General features: G+C 43.5%; 1 protein-coding gene across 1 annotated transcript in view; it reads right to left on the bottom strand.

Annotated features, from left to right (window-relative positions):
- The window catches only part of TRANK1 (tetratricopeptide repeat and ankyrin repeat containing 1), a 54,229-nt gene that overhangs the window by 12,229 nt on the left and 20,338 nt on the right, over positions 1-21,662 (bottom strand). The window contains exons 11-19 of the mRNA XM_015405760.1: positions 20,419-20,595; positions 18,478-19,181; positions 16,169-18,335; positions 14,427-14,626; positions 12,924-13,061; positions 8,632-8,775; positions 7,632-7,788; positions 6,025-6,113; positions 1,547-1,650 (exon numbers count right to left, since the gene is read on the bottom strand). Of these exons, the coding sequence (XP_015261246.1) occupies positions 1,547-1,650; positions 6,025-6,113; positions 7,632-7,788; positions 8,632-8,775; positions 12,924-13,061; positions 14,427-14,626; positions 16,169-18,335; positions 18,478-19,181; positions 20,419-20,595 (3,880 nt within the window). The remainder of the gene's footprint in view (positions 1-1,546; positions 1,651-6,024; positions 6,114-7,631; positions 7,789-8,631; positions 8,776-12,923; positions 13,062-14,426; positions 14,627-16,168; positions 18,336-18,477; positions 19,182-20,418; positions 20,596-21,662) is intronic.

Raw genomic sequence — 21,662 nt, 5'->3', positions numbered from 1 at the left:
CTCTCCTACCCCCCCCCCCTTCCTTCTTGCACCCCAAACCTCCCAAGCAATTACAGCATGGGCACAAGCACCAGCTGGCATGAAAGAAGGCTGTCAAAGTCTGCCATGGCATTTCCCCTGCAATGGGACACTCTGTGGAGTGCAGTGCTTTTGGCCCTGATTTAAGAGCAGGGAAAACGCAGGTGTGGAAGAGGGAAGCACTATACCTTACTGCTTTATGCATCTCCTCCCAAAAGAGCATAACAGATCTCCTCCCAAAGAGCATAACATTTTTGTCTGCCCACTCCTGCTGCAGCCCTAAATGTTCCCGGATATGCTGTTCCTGGGGGTTCCCCCCTCCCCCCAGGAGCAGCCTTTCAGGGGATCGTACAGGACTGCGGTGGATCGGAGAGGTAAAGAAGTCAAGCCTCACGGCAGGAGTCCTTCCAATTGTGGTAGTGCTCTGGTGGATCCCAGCTTTTTATCTGCCACCTCACTCACCCACTCTTTACAGTCTGCTCTGGCAAACCTTATCTAGTGAACACTTTTGTTCCTTCCTAGCACACCCACAAGCCCTGTTTGCTACCCACCTGAGATCTAGTTTTTAATAAAGACATTTCTGTCACACTTTTCCCCAGTGCAAAGGTGTGTTTGATTTGGTAGGCAGAACCACTGCCACTCTGTCCCTCTTCTCTTCCAGCTTGAGATCAGCAAGAGTTTTTATTCAAAAGAAGGCTTTTGTTGTGGTTCTCTCCTATGAGCAATATTAGCCCACAAGTAGCACAGGGACATGGAAAAGGAGGGCAATAGGAGATTCCTTTGTAGAATGATGAAAGAAATTAGGTGGAACTTGCCAGGGATAGATCCATCCCTGGAGCCAAGAAACATGCTTCTACATGTTTGGTGTAGTGGTTAAGTGCACGGACTCTAATCTGGGAGAACCACGTTTGATTCCCCACTCCTCCACTTGCACCTGCTGATGTGACCTTGGGCAAGCCATAGTTCTGTCAGAGCTCTCTCAGCCCCGCCTACCTCACAGGGTGTCTGTTGTGGGGAGGGGAAGGGAAAGGAGTTTGTAAGCCGCTCTCAGACTCCTTTGGGTAGTGAAGGGTGGGCTATAAATCCAATCTCCTCTCTTCTTCTACATGGAATTCACTGCCACAGGAGGTGGTGGCGGCTACAAGCATGGATGGCTTCAAGAGGGAATTGGATAAACATATGGAGCAGAGGTCCATCAATGGCTATTAGCCAGAAGGTATAGATAGGAACTCTCGATCTGGGGCAAGTGATGCTCTGTATTCTTGGTGCTGGGGGGGGGAGACACGGACGGACAGTGGGAGGGCTTCTAATATCCTGGCCCCACTGGTGGACCTCCTTATGGTACCTGGTATTTTTGGCCACTGTGTGACAGAGTGTTGGACTGGACGGGCCATTGGCCTGATCCAACTTTGGTTTCTCTTTTGTTCTTATGAGATTTAAAACCAATCAACTCGACGTGTATGTACCTCCAGTACCTACATGCAAAATCTTATATAAAACCAAGCATTATTTTTAAAAAGTCACTTACTTGGGGCTGCATTTCTTTGATTGCACTTTAAGCACAGCATCGTGTGCCAAAGCCAACTTTTCCTTTTCAACTGCTCCCCCCTTTTGATAGCACTTGGCTGCCACCTGAAACGAGATCACTTTTATTCAGGGCACTAAAATACTGAATTAGCCAATCATTAAAACAGCACACTGCAGGCAAGATAAGGTTGCCAGCTTTTTCACACCGCTATTTGCGAGCCCCAACAACAGGCCTCGGCTGGTGATCAAACTTATCTCATTGCCATAAAAACTTTACCTCTAGATTTCTACAAATAAAGGTAACTGTTAAAGACACAGGAACATATTTTTCCCTGATCCGCTGGCAGCCTTAAAGTCCTGTAAATCTTAAACTCAAATATGTCACTGAATGGTCCCATTCTCTCAAGGTGTTTAATTATCTGCAAAACTTTTTTTGTAACATTAATTGACATATTTAATGAAATGTCATTAGCATGTAATTCCTGCCAGTTAGAACAGCAGTATCGGTAAAACTCATGCATGTCTTCACCTTTTTGAAAAATCATGCCATAAACTATAATACAAAGTTAGGGTTACGTGCGCAAGAATACAGTGAAGTTATGGGTTGGATTCAAAGCACGGTGCACAGACGCTAGCACTTGTGTAAGAATTCACACAGTGTTGTCACTGATAGTTTCTCTGACAGTTCTCACACTTCCATTTGAGCCAAAGGTTGGGCACATTCATGGCAAGCAAATGATTAACTTCTGAATTTAAGTTTCACTTTTCTCACGCTGCTAGCCAATGCTAGGTGTAAAAGCAAGCCTGTCATCAGTGACAAGCATCTTCTGCATGCGGAAAGGCACCTCTGGATCCAGCCCAATGTGACTATGCAACCCAGTGACAAACACAAAACATTGACCTTCTAGTACAAGATCAGTCCAAATGTTTCTGCTGTGCAAAAAGCAAATCCAAACTAAGGCAGGGATATTATGTAGTAGACTGATTACTGGGTTAAAAAAATGAAAAACAGTGAGGAATCCAGCTTCTTATCAAACTATGCCAATTTAATTATATTCTGATATACCAGAATGGCAGGGGCAAGGGGTTGTGTTTTTTTTCTTCATAAGGTTGTGGGATTTGTTCCACAATCATTGATCTACCTGCTGGTCACATTTCGCAGGCTGACACTGTAACAATGACAATGAAAAAATAAGCATTTGTGTTGCACTGCAAGGGGAAAAAAACATTTTAAGTACAGCAAGCATCAGCAGGGCATATAGGTTCAACACAGCAGCCTTAACGGAAAACTCTGCACTTTTATCAAAGACTACAGGCTTCAGAACCAAAAGCCAAAAATCAAAACCAAAACCTACCCATTGTGGTTTAAAAACCACACCAGATATACAGCTGCAATTGGCCAAATAGGACTGCGGATCTTTCCACAGTCGGCTCCTTCCAGATGCCATTTCTGACCCTGGGAAAAGTGGATTCCCAGGGCCAAGGGGGAGCCTCATGGAGCAAGTAGCCGCAGGAAATTTCCCAGGAAGAACAGCCTTACGTCCTGTAAATCTTAAACTCAAATATGTCACTGAATGGTCTCATTCTCTCAAGGTGTTTCTCTTTAATTATCTGCAAAACTTTTTTTGTAACACTAATTGACATATTTAATGAAATGTCATTAGCATGTAAAAGGAGCTGCGGTGGCTCAAGTGGTTAAGACGCTGAACTGCAGGCTGTGGAAGGTCAGTAGTTCAGCAGTTCGAGACCCAGGTGCCACATGATGGAGTGAGCTCCCATCTTTAGTTCCAGCTCCTGCCAACCTAGCAGTTCGAAAGCAAGAAATTGCAAGTAGATAATTAGGTGGGAAGGAAACAGCGTTCCGTGCACCTTGGTGTTTAGTCATGCCGGCCACATGACCACAGAAACGTCTTCAGACAGTGCTGGCTCTTCGGTTTGGAAACGGAGATGAGCACCGCAACCCTAGAGTCGGATTCAACTGGCTTTTGAACAAGGGAACCTTTACCTTTACCTTAGCATGTAATTCCTGCCAGTTAATCTTACTGCCCTCCTAGCAGATAAATACCATCAGATTACAGAGAAGGTAGCTAAATTTTGCTCTGTAGCAAAAACTATCCATGCTTCACTGGAGAAGTGGTTATCTTGTTGTATTCTATTAAATTGTGTTAATTTTATATATAGGGTTTTTGGCATTGGAAAATGTATTTGCGGTTTTCTATTTCATACCATTATTATGGGATCAAAACTGATTGTAAAATGGAAATATTATTAATTGTTTGTTGTTTAGCTGGTCTGGTTGCTGATCGTAACAAATACTGTTTCTGCAGCATGGGTTGGGAGCCTGCTCCCTCCTTCCTCTTTCACCAGTGCAGCTGCACTGAAGAAAAAGGCAACAGAGCCAACACTGTCCCCTTCTCCACCACAGCCTCCCAAACTATGTGGCTGTTACGCCACAAGGGTCCAGCAAACCCAGGAATAGTTTTCCCACAGTTGGAAATGGCTGCGAGGCGGGAGAAAGCAGGAAAGATCCACTATCATCAGGAACTGCTGATGGCTCACTTAATTCAATCCACAGCTTGCAACAGATCCAAACTCTTGTTCCAGTAAGGCAAAGAGGATTCCTCCTCCCTATTGGTGGAGACACCAGGAAAGCCTGAAAAGCAGCTCCTCACTGAGCTTTCTGGGAGGTGGAAGAAGCAATTTATTGTGTAGAGAGGGAAAAAACCTCAGGCTGCCGGGGTGTGTGTGTGTAGAGTCTGGGGGGGGGGTATCCCTGCCTGCCACCCCCATAATTCTGAATTTACTGAAATATTTTATGTGATATATGGAAACTGGGGAGTATTTGCATTGCCACTAGTCAGCAAGGAGGCCAGAGTGCTACTAACCAGAACATACTAGCAGGTTTCCAGGCTGAAACTAGAACTTTTGTTCCGGAGGGGGCCCCAGAACAGCAGTGGTTATGGCTCAGAATGATTTGCTACTAACCAGAACATACTAGCAGGTTTTCAGGCTGAACCTCTAGCTGCCAGGCCTAGAACCTTTGTTCTGGAGGGGGGCCCAGAACAGCAGTGGTCATGCTCAGAATGATGCTTGTTCACTATGCTCTAGTACTGCTTCTCTTTGAGTCCAGTAAACACAGCGTTTTAAAAAACTTTTTGAAGAAATCAGTCTGTCACAATGGAGCAGATCACAGTAGATAGTTGGGATAACACCTCTCTCTCTCTCTCTCTGTATTAAGTGCCAGCATGTTGCCGCCGACTTTTGGTTACTCCATGATTTAGTGACCTCCCAAACATCCTACCATTAACAGCCTTGCTCAGGTCTTGCAAACTGAGGGCCTTTGTGGCTTCCTTGATTGAGTCAATCTATATCATATCAGGTCTTCCTCTTTTCCTGCTGCCTTCCGCTTTTCCAAGCATTACTGTCTTTTCCAGTGACTCTCGCCTTCCCATACTGTTACCGAAGGACGATAGCCTCGGTTTAGTCATTTTAGTTTCTAGGGAGAGTTCAGGCTTGATTTGATCTAGAACCCACTTTTTTGGTAGTCTGTAAAACTCTCCTCCAACACCACATTTCAAATGAATCAACTTTCCTCCTGTCAGCTTTCTTTTATTGTTCAATTTTCACACCCTTACAGAATAATGGGAAATACTACGGCATGAGTTATCTTGACTTTAGTTGCCAGTGACACGTCCCTACACTTAAGAATCTTTTTCTAGCTCCTTCACGGCTGCCCCTCCTAGTTTCAATCTCCTTCTGATTCTTTTTGGTTTCCGTCTCCCTTTTGGTTGATGGTGGATCCAAGGAATAGAAAATCTTTAACAATTTCAGTTTCTTCATCATCAACCTTAAATGTGTATAAATCTAAAAAAAAATTACTGACATTTTCAAGAGGTTAAATAATAAATGAAATAAGGATGCATGATCTCAGTAAAACTATAATCACATTGTGTTCTTCGGAAGCCAGAGAGCATGGGGGCAAGCACAGTGCCCTAAGTCACAGCTCAGACATCCCTTGCCTGCCCAGTCATACCAGCCTTGTTGATAGGCCCGGCATCGGATAGGGCAGGTGCCCGCCTCCTGTGCAAGTCACTGCCCCCACCCCCTCTGCCTGGTCAGGACACCATGGCAGCCTTTACCCTCCCCCCCCTCCCAGCAGCACCAAACAGGACCCCCTGGGGTAAGTCCAGGACCTGGCTCTTCCTCAATACTAACTATATGTCTTTTGTCCTATTAAAAAGAAACACATAAAAGTGTTTTAAATAAATAAAAAACACACTTTTCAGTAGATATTTTCTTTAACAATGAAAAACTAGGTCATAAGAACTGAAGATATGGATAATGAAATTAGGCAATGGGGGAGGGAATTTAATACAATGTGAATGGCCTCCTCAAAGGCAGCGGCAGGGTTGAATCTGGACCCCTGCCTCCTTCCTCCCAAGAAAAAAAGGACCTTTTAAAGCAAATCAGTGAATTTACCTTCCAACATTGGTGCTTAGCATAATATTCTCCCTGTGCAATCCACTCTTCTGGAGTTGATGCTTTAACAAACATGCTATCATCCAAGTCTAGGATCAAAAGTAAGAATAAGAAACTTATTTCACCTGCTACATGCATGATCAGAAAAATTAACCAGGTGAATTTTTTGATATAAAACACACACAGTAATTATACCACCTCAAAGATTTGTGGATTAGCTCAAATCATGGTAATAGCTCTTCTCAACTAGCTTGTTATCCCACAGCCTGGCTAACCAGGTTGACACGACATAAACTTCAACCTCAGGCTGCAGATTCAAGTTAATCTCGCACATTTCCTGTATAATACCTTTCTCAATCACTGAAAAGAAAACAATATTGGAAGTGCTCCCATTTGATTCTAAGGATCCCTTTTCCTCAAATGTACACATTATTCTACAAACTGATTAATAAACCTGTACTACATTTATAAGCAAGTAAGTAAAATCCAAAGTTCTGAGTTTGCCAAACCAATGTCCTAAAATGGTATCTGAGCTACAGAGATTATTCCAGGCTAGATTCACACATCAGTGCTCGAGGGATGAGAAGAGCAGATTTAGAAGTACTACTGATTCTTGTTATCAGTTACTCCGATTTGTGTTTGAACATGCCACCTGTACCCTGGAGATTCGGAGCTAAGACAAAACACTTTCATCTCGATCGTCTCTATTTTCTGTCCAGTTCTGACTCAGCTGAGCTCTCGCACACGTCACATACAACTACTGTTTGTGCTGAAGCAGCCCAGAGAGCACTTACATCTGATGTCATTCAGAAAGCCTCCAAACACCAATTGTATAGGTTTACTAAAGATAGAGGACATTAGAGTGTACATTAGGGGGCAGTGACTGGAAAGCTGAGTTGAAAAGCCAGGGACAAAAAGAAGGTGACAAAGAGTCAGCAGCAGTAACTGGAATGGGATCTGCTGACAACCACAGGGAGTGGAGTGTGTGTGGGGGTGTGGGGGTGTGAGGAGTAGAACGCTAGGCTTGCCACTACTCCTTTCTCAAAATGGCCCTCCGGCAGTTAGCTGCTGACCAGGAGTGTAGAAAGCATTCCATTTTAACTAACCTGACAGAAATCAACAGGACTTGGTTGAGGACAACAATGGTTGCATTCCCCCCTCCGCCCCACCCCCAGTGAGGCAGTGGCACTGTTGAAATTTTTAACACCATCTTTTTAGGTCATTTATTGTATTTTTATTGGTTTTAAATTTTAATCCTTTACTATGTATTATTATGTTGTAAACAGCCCTGAGCCCTACTTTGGCGGGGAAGGGTGGTTAAATTCCGATAACTAAATAAATTCTCTTAAATGTAGACCCTGAAAAACCCCCAGTGCAACGCTAAGCAGAGTTACTCCCTTCCAAGCCGGCTGAAGTAAACAGACTTAGAAGGGAGTAACTCTGTTTCGAATTGCACTGACAGTTACCTCAGCATTTCACTCCCTAGCAAAAATTACCCAAAGCCGCCAAGTTAACTCCTTGTCACCTCAGTATCTTCATATGCTATGCAAAAGAAATCAAGTAAAAAATCTGGATCTGTCTGTAAAGAAATTTTACACCACTCTTACCTTTATTTTCATCTGTTTTGACAACCTGAACAAATTCTCGCTTGATGAAATACTGAAATGCCGGTGCACGCCTGTCACAGTTTTCATCAAAGATCCACAGATTGACCCGGGCTCTTGTGATAGCAGTATATAATTGCTTTAGCTCTCCATTAAGCATCTAGGAATACAGCAGTTTGAGAAAGCGTAACACAAAAGCAAGGTTCTTTTAAAAGAAGGAATACCCTTAAAAGCATATGAACCAATATCTCACAGGTATATAGTCTTATTTTTATCTTACCTTCTTTGAAAACTAACCAAAGCCCAAATCAAAGTACAATTTAAAGATGACCTAATTTGGTTTAACTTATTTCTCTTTTTTGTATTCCTTCTATCATTAGCTCACCTAAAGACAGACATATCTGGATGACGTTTGGTGTACATATTTAGGGTACTGGTTAACCCCTCACTTAACCCAAGCTGACCAGGAAAGCACCCCACGCCATGCTGCTGCAAATTCGGAGAGCTGTGATATAGCAAAAAAAACTTGGTATGTATAGTCATGACACAATCTTATGGCTCGAACACCAGTTAACCCCCCCCACACACACCTCTTTTAAGGGGGTGACAGAGAGGTGCAGCTTAATCCAGTATCTGAAATGAGACCCCTTGAACTTCGAGATAACTATAAGGGGGGGGAGGTGCGAGGGGAAAGGTACCAATATTTAGGTATATGGTTGCACTGATTTCCACAAATACTCAGTACTGGTAAGTACCTCCTCAAAAAAAGACTATTGGTATCTCCCTCCATTCAATATTATTGTTCTCTAAGGGCTTTTATCTTCCCACTCACTCATCTTAGAAGCTTTTCAGCCTCACTCCACCAAATACTTAATCTTCACTTTTCACTACCTGTGCCATTTGCCTGAATGGTGGCTGAAGAACAATCCCCCGCCCCCAGCTGATCTGGTCACTTGAGTAAACAAAGGGCATTAGAAAAGTTATGCTTTTGATTAATAATCACCTTGTACAGTTCTGTATTCAGAAGATGAGGCTTGCCTTGATCTTCAGCGTCTTTTTCCAAGGGTGTTTCAATGATTAGCTTGTTTTCTTCAGGGAAATGAGACGAAGGAGTGAAATAGGAAACTATTTTCCACTCTTTGTAAGCCTAAAACACCAGGGGGGAAATATATCTCAACTGTAAAATGTCCTATATTTCATAGGATATTACCCACTGCTATCATATGCTAACAAAGCATTCATATTAACATGACATGTCAAATGAAGAAATTATATAGCAAGATAATACATATAACAGATTGTGTTACGCACGGTAACACCGTCCACAGTCCCTGGCCTTTCATTAAAGCCTCTTTCTGAACCATCTATATACTAACAAGTCCGCCAAGTCTGAGGATACTTAAATCCAATGACTGAAGCTGTGACTGGCAAGACAGATCTTTCTACGAACCTGAAAGTGGCTCCATGTTTGTGAAAACTGAAATCTAAACAAAAAATGAAAAACACCCATATGTTTTTTTAAAAAAACAGCAGCAGCCCAAAAAGAAAAACAAAAGAAAGCATTGCTTTAAGCAATGGATTCCCTCAGTGGCTGTTGCTGGGCAACCACAATATCCCAGGCTGTGTTTCAGTGAGTAATAAATATGGGGAGGGGGCAGGGTCCTCTCCAGGGATGTTTTTGCCTTTGAGAGAGAACTCATTGGGGCCAGGCCTGGCTAAAGTTGCCAGCACCAGGTTGGGAAATTCCTTGAGATTTTGTGGTGAAGTCTGCAGAAGAGAGGTCTATGGATGGAAGACTCCTCAGCCGAAAGCAACCATGACCTGCATGGGAAATCAGCCTTCAGGTGGGGTCTGGAGATCACCCGGAATTACAACTGCTGTCCAGAAAACACAGATCAATTCCCTGGGAGAAAATGGCCACTTGGGAGGGTAGATTCTGTGGCATTATATCCTGCTGAGGCCGCTTCCCTCCCCAAACCTTGCCCTCCCAAGGCTACGCCCGCAAATCTCCAAGGATTTCCCAACCTGGTCTTAAGGGGGCACTGATTTCTGTAGCTGGGAAATCTGTTGCGATTCTAGGAGATCTCCAGGCTCTACATGGCGGTTGGTGATGGCGAACCTAAACAGCATGATAAAAAGTAGAGACATCACCCTGCCAACAAAAGTCCGCATGGTCAAAGCAATGGTATTCCCAGTAGTCATGTATGGCTGCAAGAGTTGGACTATAAGGAAGGCCGAGCGCCGAAGAATAGATTCTTTTGAACTATGGTGCTGGAGAAGACTCTTGAGAGTCCCTTGGACTGCAAGAAGAACAAATCAGTCAATCCTAAAAGAAATCAACCGTGACTGTTCCCTGGAAGGCCAGATAATGAAATTGAAGCTCAAAGACTTTAGCCACCAAAATGAGAAGGGAGCACTCACTGGAGAAGACCCTGATGCTGGGAAAGATTGAAGGTCAAAGAAGACGGGGACGGCAAAGGATGAGATGGTTAGACAGTGTCATAGATGCAACAAACATGAAGTTGAGCAAACTTCAGAGGACGGCGGAAGACCGAAAGGCCTGGCGTGATCTGGTCCATGGGGTCGCGAAGAGTCAGACTCGACTGTGCGACTAAACAACAAAATTACGTGTGTAAAAACGTCCTGAGTAATTCAATTTTGTGTAATTTGCAGAATGTCAGGAGAGCGGGAGCCTTCCTAACCTCACCAGACAGGCCATTCCATAAGGCGGGGGTGCCCCTCTAGCAGACATCCCGAGTCATTGCTTTCTGACGCTGTTTTTTGACTACACATTGATGTCTACTTCATTCAAGGCAGCTTTGAATACACTACAGGTTGTTGCCTTTTGGAAGGAGCTGCGACATAAAAAAAGCAAGGGTGCCATGCCTCCATGGATGTGACCCTTGGCTTGTCCTTCACTACAGTATATATCTTGGGACTGGCTTATGTTTCCTGACCCCAGCTTTTTTTGTCTGCCACCCACAGCCATGGCCATGACACTAGGGAAATAATAATTCTGTGGCTCTCCCTCTTCCTATCCCATGATCCTGATGTCAATGTAATGTCCCAGCTCACTAAGCCCATGCTCAGTCAGTCTCAGATCTGGAGAAGCCAAAGACCACTTTTCTAAACCACAGTGTATTCTCTGAAAGTGTCAGCAAGCTGCCAAATTATGTATTTGTAGTGATGTATGTTCTATGCACTCTGTACATGCTTTGTTCCTGTAGTTGTAACCTGTGTAATTCCCTCCTGCTTTTTGGGTATTGTTATCATCTATTGCTTAGCAACCTAGACGCATGCCCAGAAGTAGAGCTTGTTAGTGAACCATGCAACACTCAAGGCCAAGCAGGTGGGTGATAAGGATAGAGGCAGCTTTTTGTTTTAATTAGCAGAGCCTGAGAAAAGCTTAGTAACGATAACAGGCGCGTTTGGTTCCCAGCAAGTTGGCGCTCTGAAATTACAAGCGGGAAATAGAATCATTGGCTTAGCAGTATTTTGAAATGCTTTTATATTACTTGCTATGGTCCTTCCATGTTATTCTAAACAGAAACCTCTCTAGTGATCCATTACTGCAATAAAGAAACCTTTTCTTCGAGAAGTTACTATGTTGTTTTGATGGGACCTTGACAAGAAAGAGACCTTCTCAAGCAGCAGGTTCCAAGAATTCCCCATTTTGACCAACAAACCGGCAGGGGAGGAGGTCCCATCTCTCTTCCCCTTCTCCAGCAAAATGTTGAGGGGCCCTGTGATGCAAGCATTCAAAGAGACCAGACGGCCATCCAGTTTGTTAGCCAATGTGTTACTGGCAACTGTATTAGAAAAGTGACTCAATGCCATCTGTCTCTGATAAGAAAAAAACAACAACTTTCGAGTGATCTGAAATGGCACAAATAAATGAAATCAAACAGAGGCTACAGTCAAGCCGGGGCATAACACATTTTAATCATTAGAACTGTTTACTTTTGGGGGAAAGTAACAGTCCATCTTGCAGCTGTGCAACAGATCCTTCCGTCTAACATCATCGCCTCAACCAGGTCCTACACAATCCAGACAGTGCATGTGCCCAAAGCAGACCAAAGGCACATTCAGAAAAGGTACTTACCAAACAAATGTCCCCAGACAGCTAAGCAAGAAACAAACACTGCATTCCCTGGCCACTCTGGCCTGTGGTAAAATTCCCTCTTAACCCCAAATATGGCAATCAGATTGTAAACCTAGAGAGAAACTCAAGCACCTGAAAAATATATCTGAGAGTGCATCTCCACACCAGCCTGACGCTGCAATTCAACAGACTGAAAGCAACCCCCCCCCTCTAAATGTAAATACAATAACTTATTTATATTGATATTTATAAATATCAATATGTCAAAATAGCGGATATTTATTTATATGTATTCTAACCATTAAGATGCACAGTTATTAGAAAATTGTTTGAATGCAAGGAAGGAAAATCAAAAGCAGCTGGTCACAGAGCAGAATACTGTAAGGAGGGGTGGGGAGGCCTCTTTGTTTTTCCCCATTTCTGTCCTAGAGGGAACACAACCTCCTGGAGATTGCTTTCCCAGTCAGGAGTGTCACTTCATCAGAAGTAAGTATTCTTGACACAATCCTGTTGTCCTTATTTCTTTTCACGATGTGGAAAAATCAATTTTACAAATCAGGCATCTTGTGCAATTTCAAATAGTCATCAAAAATCTCATTGGGCACTAGTCAAACATAGCCACTGCTTCTCCATGCTAGGCATTCTAGCACGAAATGAAGAAGAAGAAGAGGAGATTGGATTTATACCCCGCCCTTCACTTGGAGTCTCAGAGCGGCTGACAAACTCCTTTCCCTTCCCCTCCCCACAACAAACACCCTGTGGGGTGGGTGGGGCTGAGAGAACTCTGACACAAACTGCTCTTTCTCAAGGACAGCTGTGCCAGAGCTTGTGACTGACCCAAGGTCACATCAGCAGGTGCAAGTGGAGGAGTGGGGAATCAAACCCGGTTCTCCCAGATTAGAGTCCGCACACTTAATCACTACACCAAACTGGCGGATCATCCGGAGCCTTCGTTACTTGGCTACCTGTTGCACTGTTTGCATTTATATATTGTTGTACTTCCTTGTTATATCTGTATTTTCATCTATTTCTCGTAAACGTTTGCATATTCTATGAGATAAAGCGTTTCACTGGCTTTTTTTTTTCATATGCTGTTTTACCTTACAAGCTTAGGAGGTCTCTTTATTTTGCCTTCCCGGTCAGGAGGGCATGTGTGACTTCTACAAAGGTAGATGGTAAAGCATTCTTCATACCTCTGAATCTGTGAAAAAGTTGTAAAGGAGCACATCATCAAATTCTAAGCCTTTCGCTTCATAAATGGTCAGCACAAGAGCCAAACTAAGTTCCTCAGGAATCCTTTCCTTTGCCATGTCATTCGCTACCAGTATTACCTGCAATGAAACAGAGAAGATTAGCTCTCTATCATCAATGCATGATTCTCGGAGACAGATCTCTCTCACACACATCTCCCCCGCCCCCAGCTGAACAACCACAGAACCTAGATTGTAAATAATGTAAGTTTAATGCCAATGGTGTGGAAGTAAGATGCAGGTGAAGGTATGTATGAATGTATGAAGTTGATACCAAGAACATAATAATGATGACCAGTAAAGTCTGGACTATGGACTCGTCCTTCATTGAGGGGGATCCATGTCCTCTGGATTTCCAGGAACAACGGGATGGAGCCAGACTAAATTGCCAATTTCCACTGACTACCCATTCCCACTGCACACCCTCCCCTTCATGTCATTCCTCAGGTTCCCCTTCCCTTCCCAAGAGCAGCATTTGGTGCTGATCATGGACTGCAGGGGGAGGGAGGAGGCAGGAAAGTTCCATTTTGCCACTGGAAAACTTCATCTAGATCCCACCCACTGTTTATCAACTCCCCGGTATTCCCAGGCGGTCTCCCATCCAAGTACTAACCAGGCCCGACCCTGCTTAGCTTCCGAGATCAGATGAGATCGGGTGGTATGGCCGTAGGCCCTTATCAACTCCAGTCAGAATGAAAGGCCTAGTGGCCATCGTTTTTGCTTTTGTAGCAGTCTCTACGTTAGACAGGCCTGAAGGCGTTCACTGGAATTCTCAATTTTGAAAAAAAACAACACCACATCTTTTCAAAAAAGGTCCAGTTACTGAAACAAATACTGGTGGGTTGAATGAAATTCAAGACTGCTCACTGTGATTTTTAGTAGTAACAACAACAGCTTGGATCCTGCAGAAAATTTTTGTTCATTTCCCCATCCCATTGTACACCTCCAACTCTCACATCGTGCTGTCCCTAGGGGAAATCCCTGTCTTCCAGGACCAGCATTTCAGGGATTACTGAGGTCAGGAGCAGGGGAGACAAGGAAGGCCCATATCATGGATGTTAGTTAGTTAGTTAATACAGTCAGCGACCAGCACAAATCACATTACACAATATGCTGGGATTATAAATTAATCAGTAATAAACCAATGGATAAATAAATAGTTGGGCTATGTAAAAGGATTTAAAATAGGTAATTACACATTAAAATGAATATTGTTAAACATTTGGCGTACTGCATAGAATACCTTTGTGGATTTTACATGCAGCTGCAAAAATATTTCCACAAGAAGCTGCAGTCTGCAAACTGACGCTCATAAGAAGCTTCCATGGATGGAGATTCCTTTCAGGAGATCCAAGCCATTATTAGAGATAATTCAGTGGATTCTGACACAAGAGTTCGCCGCATACACAAGGTATCCACAGAACATCATGTACCTATAAAGCATACCTGATGTGCTCCAAATTCTATTGGCTGTGTTTTCCTTTTGTTGCCTCTCAGCAGAATTGCCAAATCACTAACGCTACAAGATTCCAACACGGTGGGCTTAGGCCCATCAAAGAGACCCATATCCCTAGGAAGACGATCAAAAGATTCAGGGAAATAGTACTGAAGTAAATCAACAACTCCGGAGGCCAAGTGGAGAACCCCTGCAAAGACAAGTGGGTGAAATTGACACATTAACTCTGTCTCCAAGGCAGGAAATAGAGAAATAAAAACAGTAACATTATTCTTCAGAAGTCAGCAGGCGTCTGATTTAAAATGGGTTACTGCAGCAAACAGCCCTTTCAGATCTATAGCCTATGAACTGTTTTGTAGAAGGGGCAAATAGGACTAATTTGTAGAAGGGACTAATCCTTGGTCCATGCTAATGTGTATGTTTATACTCTTTTTTTTCCTCCCCAATGGGGATCCAAAGTAGGTTCTGATGCCTTGAGTAACAAGGAAACGCCTCCATGTTCCCATGAGCAGAGATAACACAGAAGCAGGCAGAGTAAAATGGCCTCCCAACACAACCCATCGATTTAAACTGGCACTGCCAGCCAATGCTGCCACAACAGCAGCCAAACATACGCATAAGGCAGTCAATGAGAGCTCAACAGTTCTACCAAACAGCCATTTTCTGGGCAGGCAGCAATGCAGAAAATTAGTCCTGCCTATAGCTACTTTTCTCACCCTAGACATTTCTCCCCTGCTCTGATTACATTTTGCATTCTACACTTGTGTCCTGCCCTCCTTTCTCTGCAACCCCCCCTCCCACCTTCGGACTGGGTTAAAAGCATTCAGGGATCTCCATCCCTACCTGTATCTGGGGAAGGGAGCTTTGACTCTCGAAAGCTCATACCCTGGAGATTTTATTGGTCTCTTAAGGTGCTGCTAGACTCGCATCTTGCTGTCCTACTGCAGACCAACAAGACTATCCACCTGACACTTTCCCCACTGAAGAAACACGGTAACACCCAAACCACATCACAGAGCTGTTGCAAGGTCAAATAATGTGATGCATTGGTGTTGCCTACCACCAAGGCACAGGGACAGAACTGCAGAATTATACTAAGACCAAGGCTGATGTTCAGCATTGATAAAATATATTACTTAAAAGGCACAAAGAGGCACCATTAGTCATCATGACAAACTGGGATTAAACAGAGATCTGTTGATGTCAGGCACGAACACGACTTGCTTGCTGTGCTTGCATGCTCTCCTCAGCTCTCATTAAGAGCCTGATCGAAACTGACTGATTTGATTAGACTGCAATTAGCCATGACACTCAAACACAGGTGCCTGCAGGAATTGGGTGTTGGTTTACTACCTACAGAGTCAGATTTTTAAATGTCTCAGCCCTGGTTCAGAATCCCAATCATTGGGGATTTACTCCAGTTTTCTCAAGCATTTGCTTTGGGATGCTTAACTGAAAGAAGAATTTTTCAACCAAGCTCTGGGTGTAACAGGAAAAGAGAGAAGGGGATCAGGTACACACAAATAAACTGTGTTCATTCCAAACATCACCAAGTCTCTGTTTCATCTCAGTTCATTGTTATGGAGGAATGCAGCTACTATGTTCCAAAACATTTATTCTTGGTTGTTCAATTTGATTGTTACAGAGCTTTTGCACGACAGAATGCAAATAACCTCTTTTTTCAACCTTCCATTCAGGCAGTTGCATAACTGCAAATATAAAATTTCAATACCTGAATGAGATCTGTAGTTCTGATAAAGCTGATATATCCTTTTTGGTTTTCTTACAACATGCTGTCTCTTGACGGTAGAGTTTTTACTGGCATAATGGAAAAGGGATCTCAAGTCGCTGAAACGAAAAGCAACTCCTTTCATGATGCTCTGGGCTGTATCACCAGTCAGAAACATTGCATTTGGGTCATCAATGCATTTCATTAGCAACACAAGCTCTGCCTGAGTGAAATCCTGAATTTCATCCCCATAAAGTTCATGGATGCACCACGGTACGTCATCGAGCCTGATCAGTCTTTGAGCCAAGTTGTACAAGAAATCTTCCTCATCAAAATAACCTCTTTGTGATTTTATTTGCAGGTAAACACAGAAAAGTTGATAAATTTCACTACGGTCCTCTTTGAAATTTGGAGACCTCTTCCGGCCAAGTTTTTTGTACTCTTCTTCCGTCAGTATGCCCTGGGGACTGCTCAGTGCTTCAATAGATCCCTTCAAAAAAGATTTTATTTCTTTCCAAACCAATGCTGGGTTATAAGGACATTTGCCTTTTACCATTTTGGGCCAGATTTCATTAGCAAATACATCATATGTCACAAAGACTCGAGGATCATGTTCTTTAGCGTGAACTTCTGCAGCCTTTTCATCCTCATCATAATCTACTTCTACATCAACATCATCGTCATCCTCTTGCCAGTTTGAGAAAAGAAAATCTTCTTTAGTAGACCAGCCAGTAATGGTGCGCTTGAGACTTCCATCTTCATTCCTGTGGAAGAATGGGTCTGGCATTGAGGCATCAAGTAAGAGTAACCATTGTTTTGATGTGAGGAAGAGGGGGAAATTCTCATCTTTGACATCCTGAAGTCTGTAAACATTTGCCTCGAGTGGCTTGAAGTGACTAGTTGCCTTGGAAGATTTACTCAGCTCAGTGAAATTCCTCTGAACCTCTTGGCAAAGAACATGATTTTTAGTAATAAAGACCTGATGCAAATGTTCCAGTTTTTCAGAGTCTTTCACGGCATAGCTGTCTTCTCCACAATCACATGCCAAATTCATTTCTGGGTCAATTTCCCCTGAAGAATCTTGGTCATCCTCATCTGGTTCTTGCTCATCATCTGTACTTTCAATTGCTTCCAGTCCAGCAGAATCAGAGTTGCAGCCGTCTTGTTTCCCATTGTGATCTTCCTTCTCAGGTGCTGCCTTTCCCAACTGCATATCAAATTTTAGTCTGCGCCACACCTGCCGGACCAGCAATGGCTCTCCTGCACACTCTACTTTCTCCCAGTAGGAGTGAAATTTCTTCCAAAGCCTATATAAGCAACAAGTAGTCTTCCCTGTTCCACTCCGTCCAATTAAGATTACTGGCTCCAATGGCTTGGGGTTCAAATCAATGACTGCATACTCCAGTTCCCCAACTCTGAAAGGGTATTCAACGGTAGAAGTCATATCATTTATGATGTTCAGTGCCATGTTAGTACTGAAACTATGAAATTTCATTATATTGTATTCTGTTTCTACTGCGCTAGCTGGGGGAAAATATTCAGGCACGTCACGATTTTCTGACTTTTCCGGCTTGGTGTCTTCAACATAAAACCGAGGAATGCGCTTTTGCGTTTTCAAGTTAGAGGAAATGAACGCTGTATTTATACCTTTCAGTTTTTTCCTCAGGATGCAAGAAAGCCCACGTTTGTATGCACTACATATGACTTTTATAGCCTGGTCCAGTTTGCAGTGATCTAGCACAATGTCCCATATCCGAATGATTTCGGTGTAAATTCTCCCTGATTTTTCTGTAGGATGAACAGAATGCTCCTGCTCTATGATCGTTTCTGCATTCTCGCTGCAACGGGGAGAAAAGTCTATTGCAAGCTCCCAGAGCATCCTCGCCCCTTTGTCCAACTTTGCTTCATAGAGCTGAATGTCAGTGTTCAGATGCTTCAGCCGCTTTTGGAGACCCTGTGTCCACTCTCCATTTCCTAGTTGTTGAATTACATGGATTATTTTCTTCTTTATGTAATGAGGGGTAACCTTGCTCCCCAACTTCTTCAGCATTTCAGATGTGCACTCAATTTCCCACGTCATGTTATCAAAGTCTTGAGCATGTGCCTCAATCTCTTGAATCTGCTGGTCATCTTCAGTGGCTTCTTCCTCTTTTTCTTTGGAGTCATTAAGCTCATCATGGGCCTTCTCCACTGGATCTCCACTGTTGACACAAACATTATAAGCCAACCCCTCTTGCCTAAAGCTGTGATGCTCACCCTTTTCGTCTTTGATTGTAGCACTGGGCCTTCTCCACTGGATCTCCACTGTTGACGCAAACATTATAAGCCAACCCCTCATGCCTGTGATGCTCGCCCTTTTCATCTTTGATTGTAGCAGTTGATAGTTTTAGTGCTTCAGATGTCACCAAACCAGTTTTTATCAAGACTTCGCTGAGTGCCAACTTCTGGATTAAATTTGCAATTTCTTGCTCAAGACCTTCTCGTAGCGTCAATGGCTTACTACTAGCTCTACATGACAAACTTTTCACTCCAACGTCTTCTGCCTTTTCCCACTTAGGACAATCAGGATCTGGCTTTGGCTCCCTATCCAATGGCAATTTTCCATGTGGTATTTTTGATTCTGGTGCTGATGATGAATGGTTTGTGTTTTTGGGCTGGGATTTGCTGCAGACTGCAGTTGGCTTTGCCACCCGAGCGACTTGTGCAACGCCATTGTATCGACATTTCTTCTTGTTCTCAGTCATGGCTTCATTCCATGCTATGAGCACTGCATCATTCTTTTTCTTCCTGTAACGCACATCTCTCCCCAGGGTATTTTTTATATTCAAATTAATCTCAAACTTTGCGAGTAAGCCTAGCATTTTCTTAACCTGCTTTGTCACACCTTTCTGAAAAATAATGTGCATTACTGTATTTCCATTCTTATCTTGGACGTTGGGGTTAAGGTATGGAAATGTGGATGGATTTGAACCATACAAATCTAAAAGGTAGTTCAGGAACTCCAAACCAATGTCATCTGGGGAGGAAAAAGAGCATGCTGAGATAAGACACAAAATTTTAAAAAGTCAACCTTTTTTCACTACTTTACTTTTATGTCCACTGAAGTCAATGGATTGCCTGTTGTATCTCAGTTTAAGACTGACCTGTATGAACATCTAATGAAGTTCAGCTCTGTTGTACTAGCTTTCCCAGGCTTCCACTCCCTTTCCAAAATTAATATAAATAATATGCTAATAATGGGATTCTACCCACGACAGACTTCCGTTGTCCCAAAAGAAAAGTCAATGGTTTGGATCTTATAGATCCATTCAATTAACAAGAGTGCTTCCCACAGCAAAAGGAACCTTTCCCTGACATCTACATCAAGGCAAGGGTCCTTGCACCAGGAGGAAGCAGCACCATTAACAGAACGATTCCAAGGGATCTAGCTACGGTTGCCAGGTCCAAATCTCTCGGTGGGGGGGGGGGGGGGGTTGTTCCGGGAGAAATAATGTGCCTGTGTTACCGGAAGTTACGTCAGGACGTCGGCAGCTGACACTCTGGTTTTTGGGCAAAGCTCTATGGTAATATCAGCTTCAAATCATAGAGTTTTGCCCAAAAACAAGAGCGTCACCCCCTAACGTCACCAACATCACTTCCAAGGGACGTACGCACGTTGCGTGCGACATCGCTGTTTGGAAGGGGAATGGTGGGGATAAATAAATAATAAATAAATAAATAATTGCCTGCCCCCACCGGGCAATTGGCAATGCTAGATCCAGCCCATAATATAAAGAGATAGATATCCAAGTCAGACAACATGCTATATGTCTCCAAGTTCAGAGTTGTTAATTATAAATAATTCAATTTTTTAAAATTGGAGTATTTATGAACCATGAACTAAAGAGATTGTTAGTCATGTGCCAGGACTTTCTGTTTTAATCTGACTGACCCACAGGTTCTTGTGCCAACACATCATTTATTACTCTATTCCAGTACTGATAGGGAGCAGTTCTGGGAAGTGTCAAAGGAAGGGTGTTCCTCAGTTACTGCTTCTTCTCTATCTGGAAGGGCCAGGCATTGAATCTGCATGCAAAGCCCATGTTCTAAGAAATGAGCTATGGCCCATCTCCAGCAGACCACTTAATGTTGCTACGAACCATCCCCACGCCAATGGGTTGCACACCCATAACACTAACTTCTTATTAGCACGGGGATTGGGGCGGGAAATGAGGTTCAGGAAGCTGATGAACATCTCCAAGGCAATCACTTACCTCTGTGCTCAAAGCAAATGGACAATGCGGCGTGTAAAGGAGTGTCCCCTTCTGCAATGGACAAAAACCGAGGATCTGTGCGAGAGCTCAGCAGCAAATAAGCCAACTCAAAATCATGGTTTTGCAAGCATTTCTGAAGTGGCTTTTCACGGAGGGCTCCAGTCCCCTCAGGTGATGCTTTGAAAACAGATTACAAAACACAGCAATATTACAGTCAGATGCTACCGGGGTGTGTGTGTGTTTATCATGGAATACAGGAGATTAAATTCAACCGTTAGTGCGAATAGCCAGAAAGCATTTCACCTGCCCTTAAGCTACTGACAACAGGCCCAGCAGGTTCTCTTGAGTCTTGACTCTTCAGCTAGAAGGGAAAATGGGCTACACGTGCAGCTTTCACGATACAGCCCCTTATTTTTAAAAGGGTAGTGACAGTCTTAAGCCCAACCACAGAGGCAGGGAGAAGGTAACCTACTCTTGGAAGGGGATGCTGTAATCCATTCCCAAATCCTGAATAAAATGGACCTTGAGTGAGAAGGTGGACAACCACTTCTTCGGCAGCATATTTACAAAACATAAGATGAAATACTGTTTTACAACTGATGAAAGTAGGGGTGTGTTAAAAAAATGGATTTTACAGGTTTGGGTATACCAAACCCGAAAAATATCAGTATCTTTGGATATTCCTGAATCCCTATACTCCTGAATGGTCCCCATAGGGTATAATGCAGAATCAAGCTGCAACCAACCCAGGATCGTCTGGGAAGGCGGGAGGTGAGAGCTCCATGCCGCCTCAGCTGGGGCTGGCTCCTCTTGCAGCTCCCGCCGCCCAGGCTAATACTGGGCTGGCTCCTCTGGCAACTGGGTTTAAACTGAGCTGCAAGTGGAGTCTACATGCGGCTACAAGCATGGACGGCTTCAAAAGGGAATTAGATAAGCATATGGAGCAGAGGTCCATCAGTGGCTATTAGCCACAAGGTATAGATAGGGACTCTGGGGCAAGTGATGCTCTGTCTTCTTGGTGCTTGGGGGGGTCAACAGTGGGAGGGCTTCTAATGTCCTGGCCCCACTGGTGGACCTCCTGATGGCACCTGGTATTTCTGGCCACTGTGTGATACAGAGTGTTGGACTGGATGGGCCTTTGGCCTGATCCAACATTGGCATCTCTTATGTTCTTATGTGTCCAGTGGTATAGCTGAATATGATGATGATGATAATAATAATAATAATAATAATAATAATAATAA

This window comes from Gekko japonicus, unplaced genomic scaffold (assembly GCF_001447785.1).
Source record: "Gekko japonicus isolate JY-2015 unplaced genomic scaffold, Gekko_japonicus_V1.1 scaffold58, whole genome shotgun sequence".
Classification (NCBI taxonomy): domain Eukaryota; kingdom Metazoa; phylum Chordata; class Lepidosauria; order Squamata; family Gekkonidae; genus Gekko; species Gekko japonicus.
The sequence above is the reverse complement of the archived record's forward strand: the minus strand, read 5'-3'. Positions and strand labels throughout refer to the sequence as shown.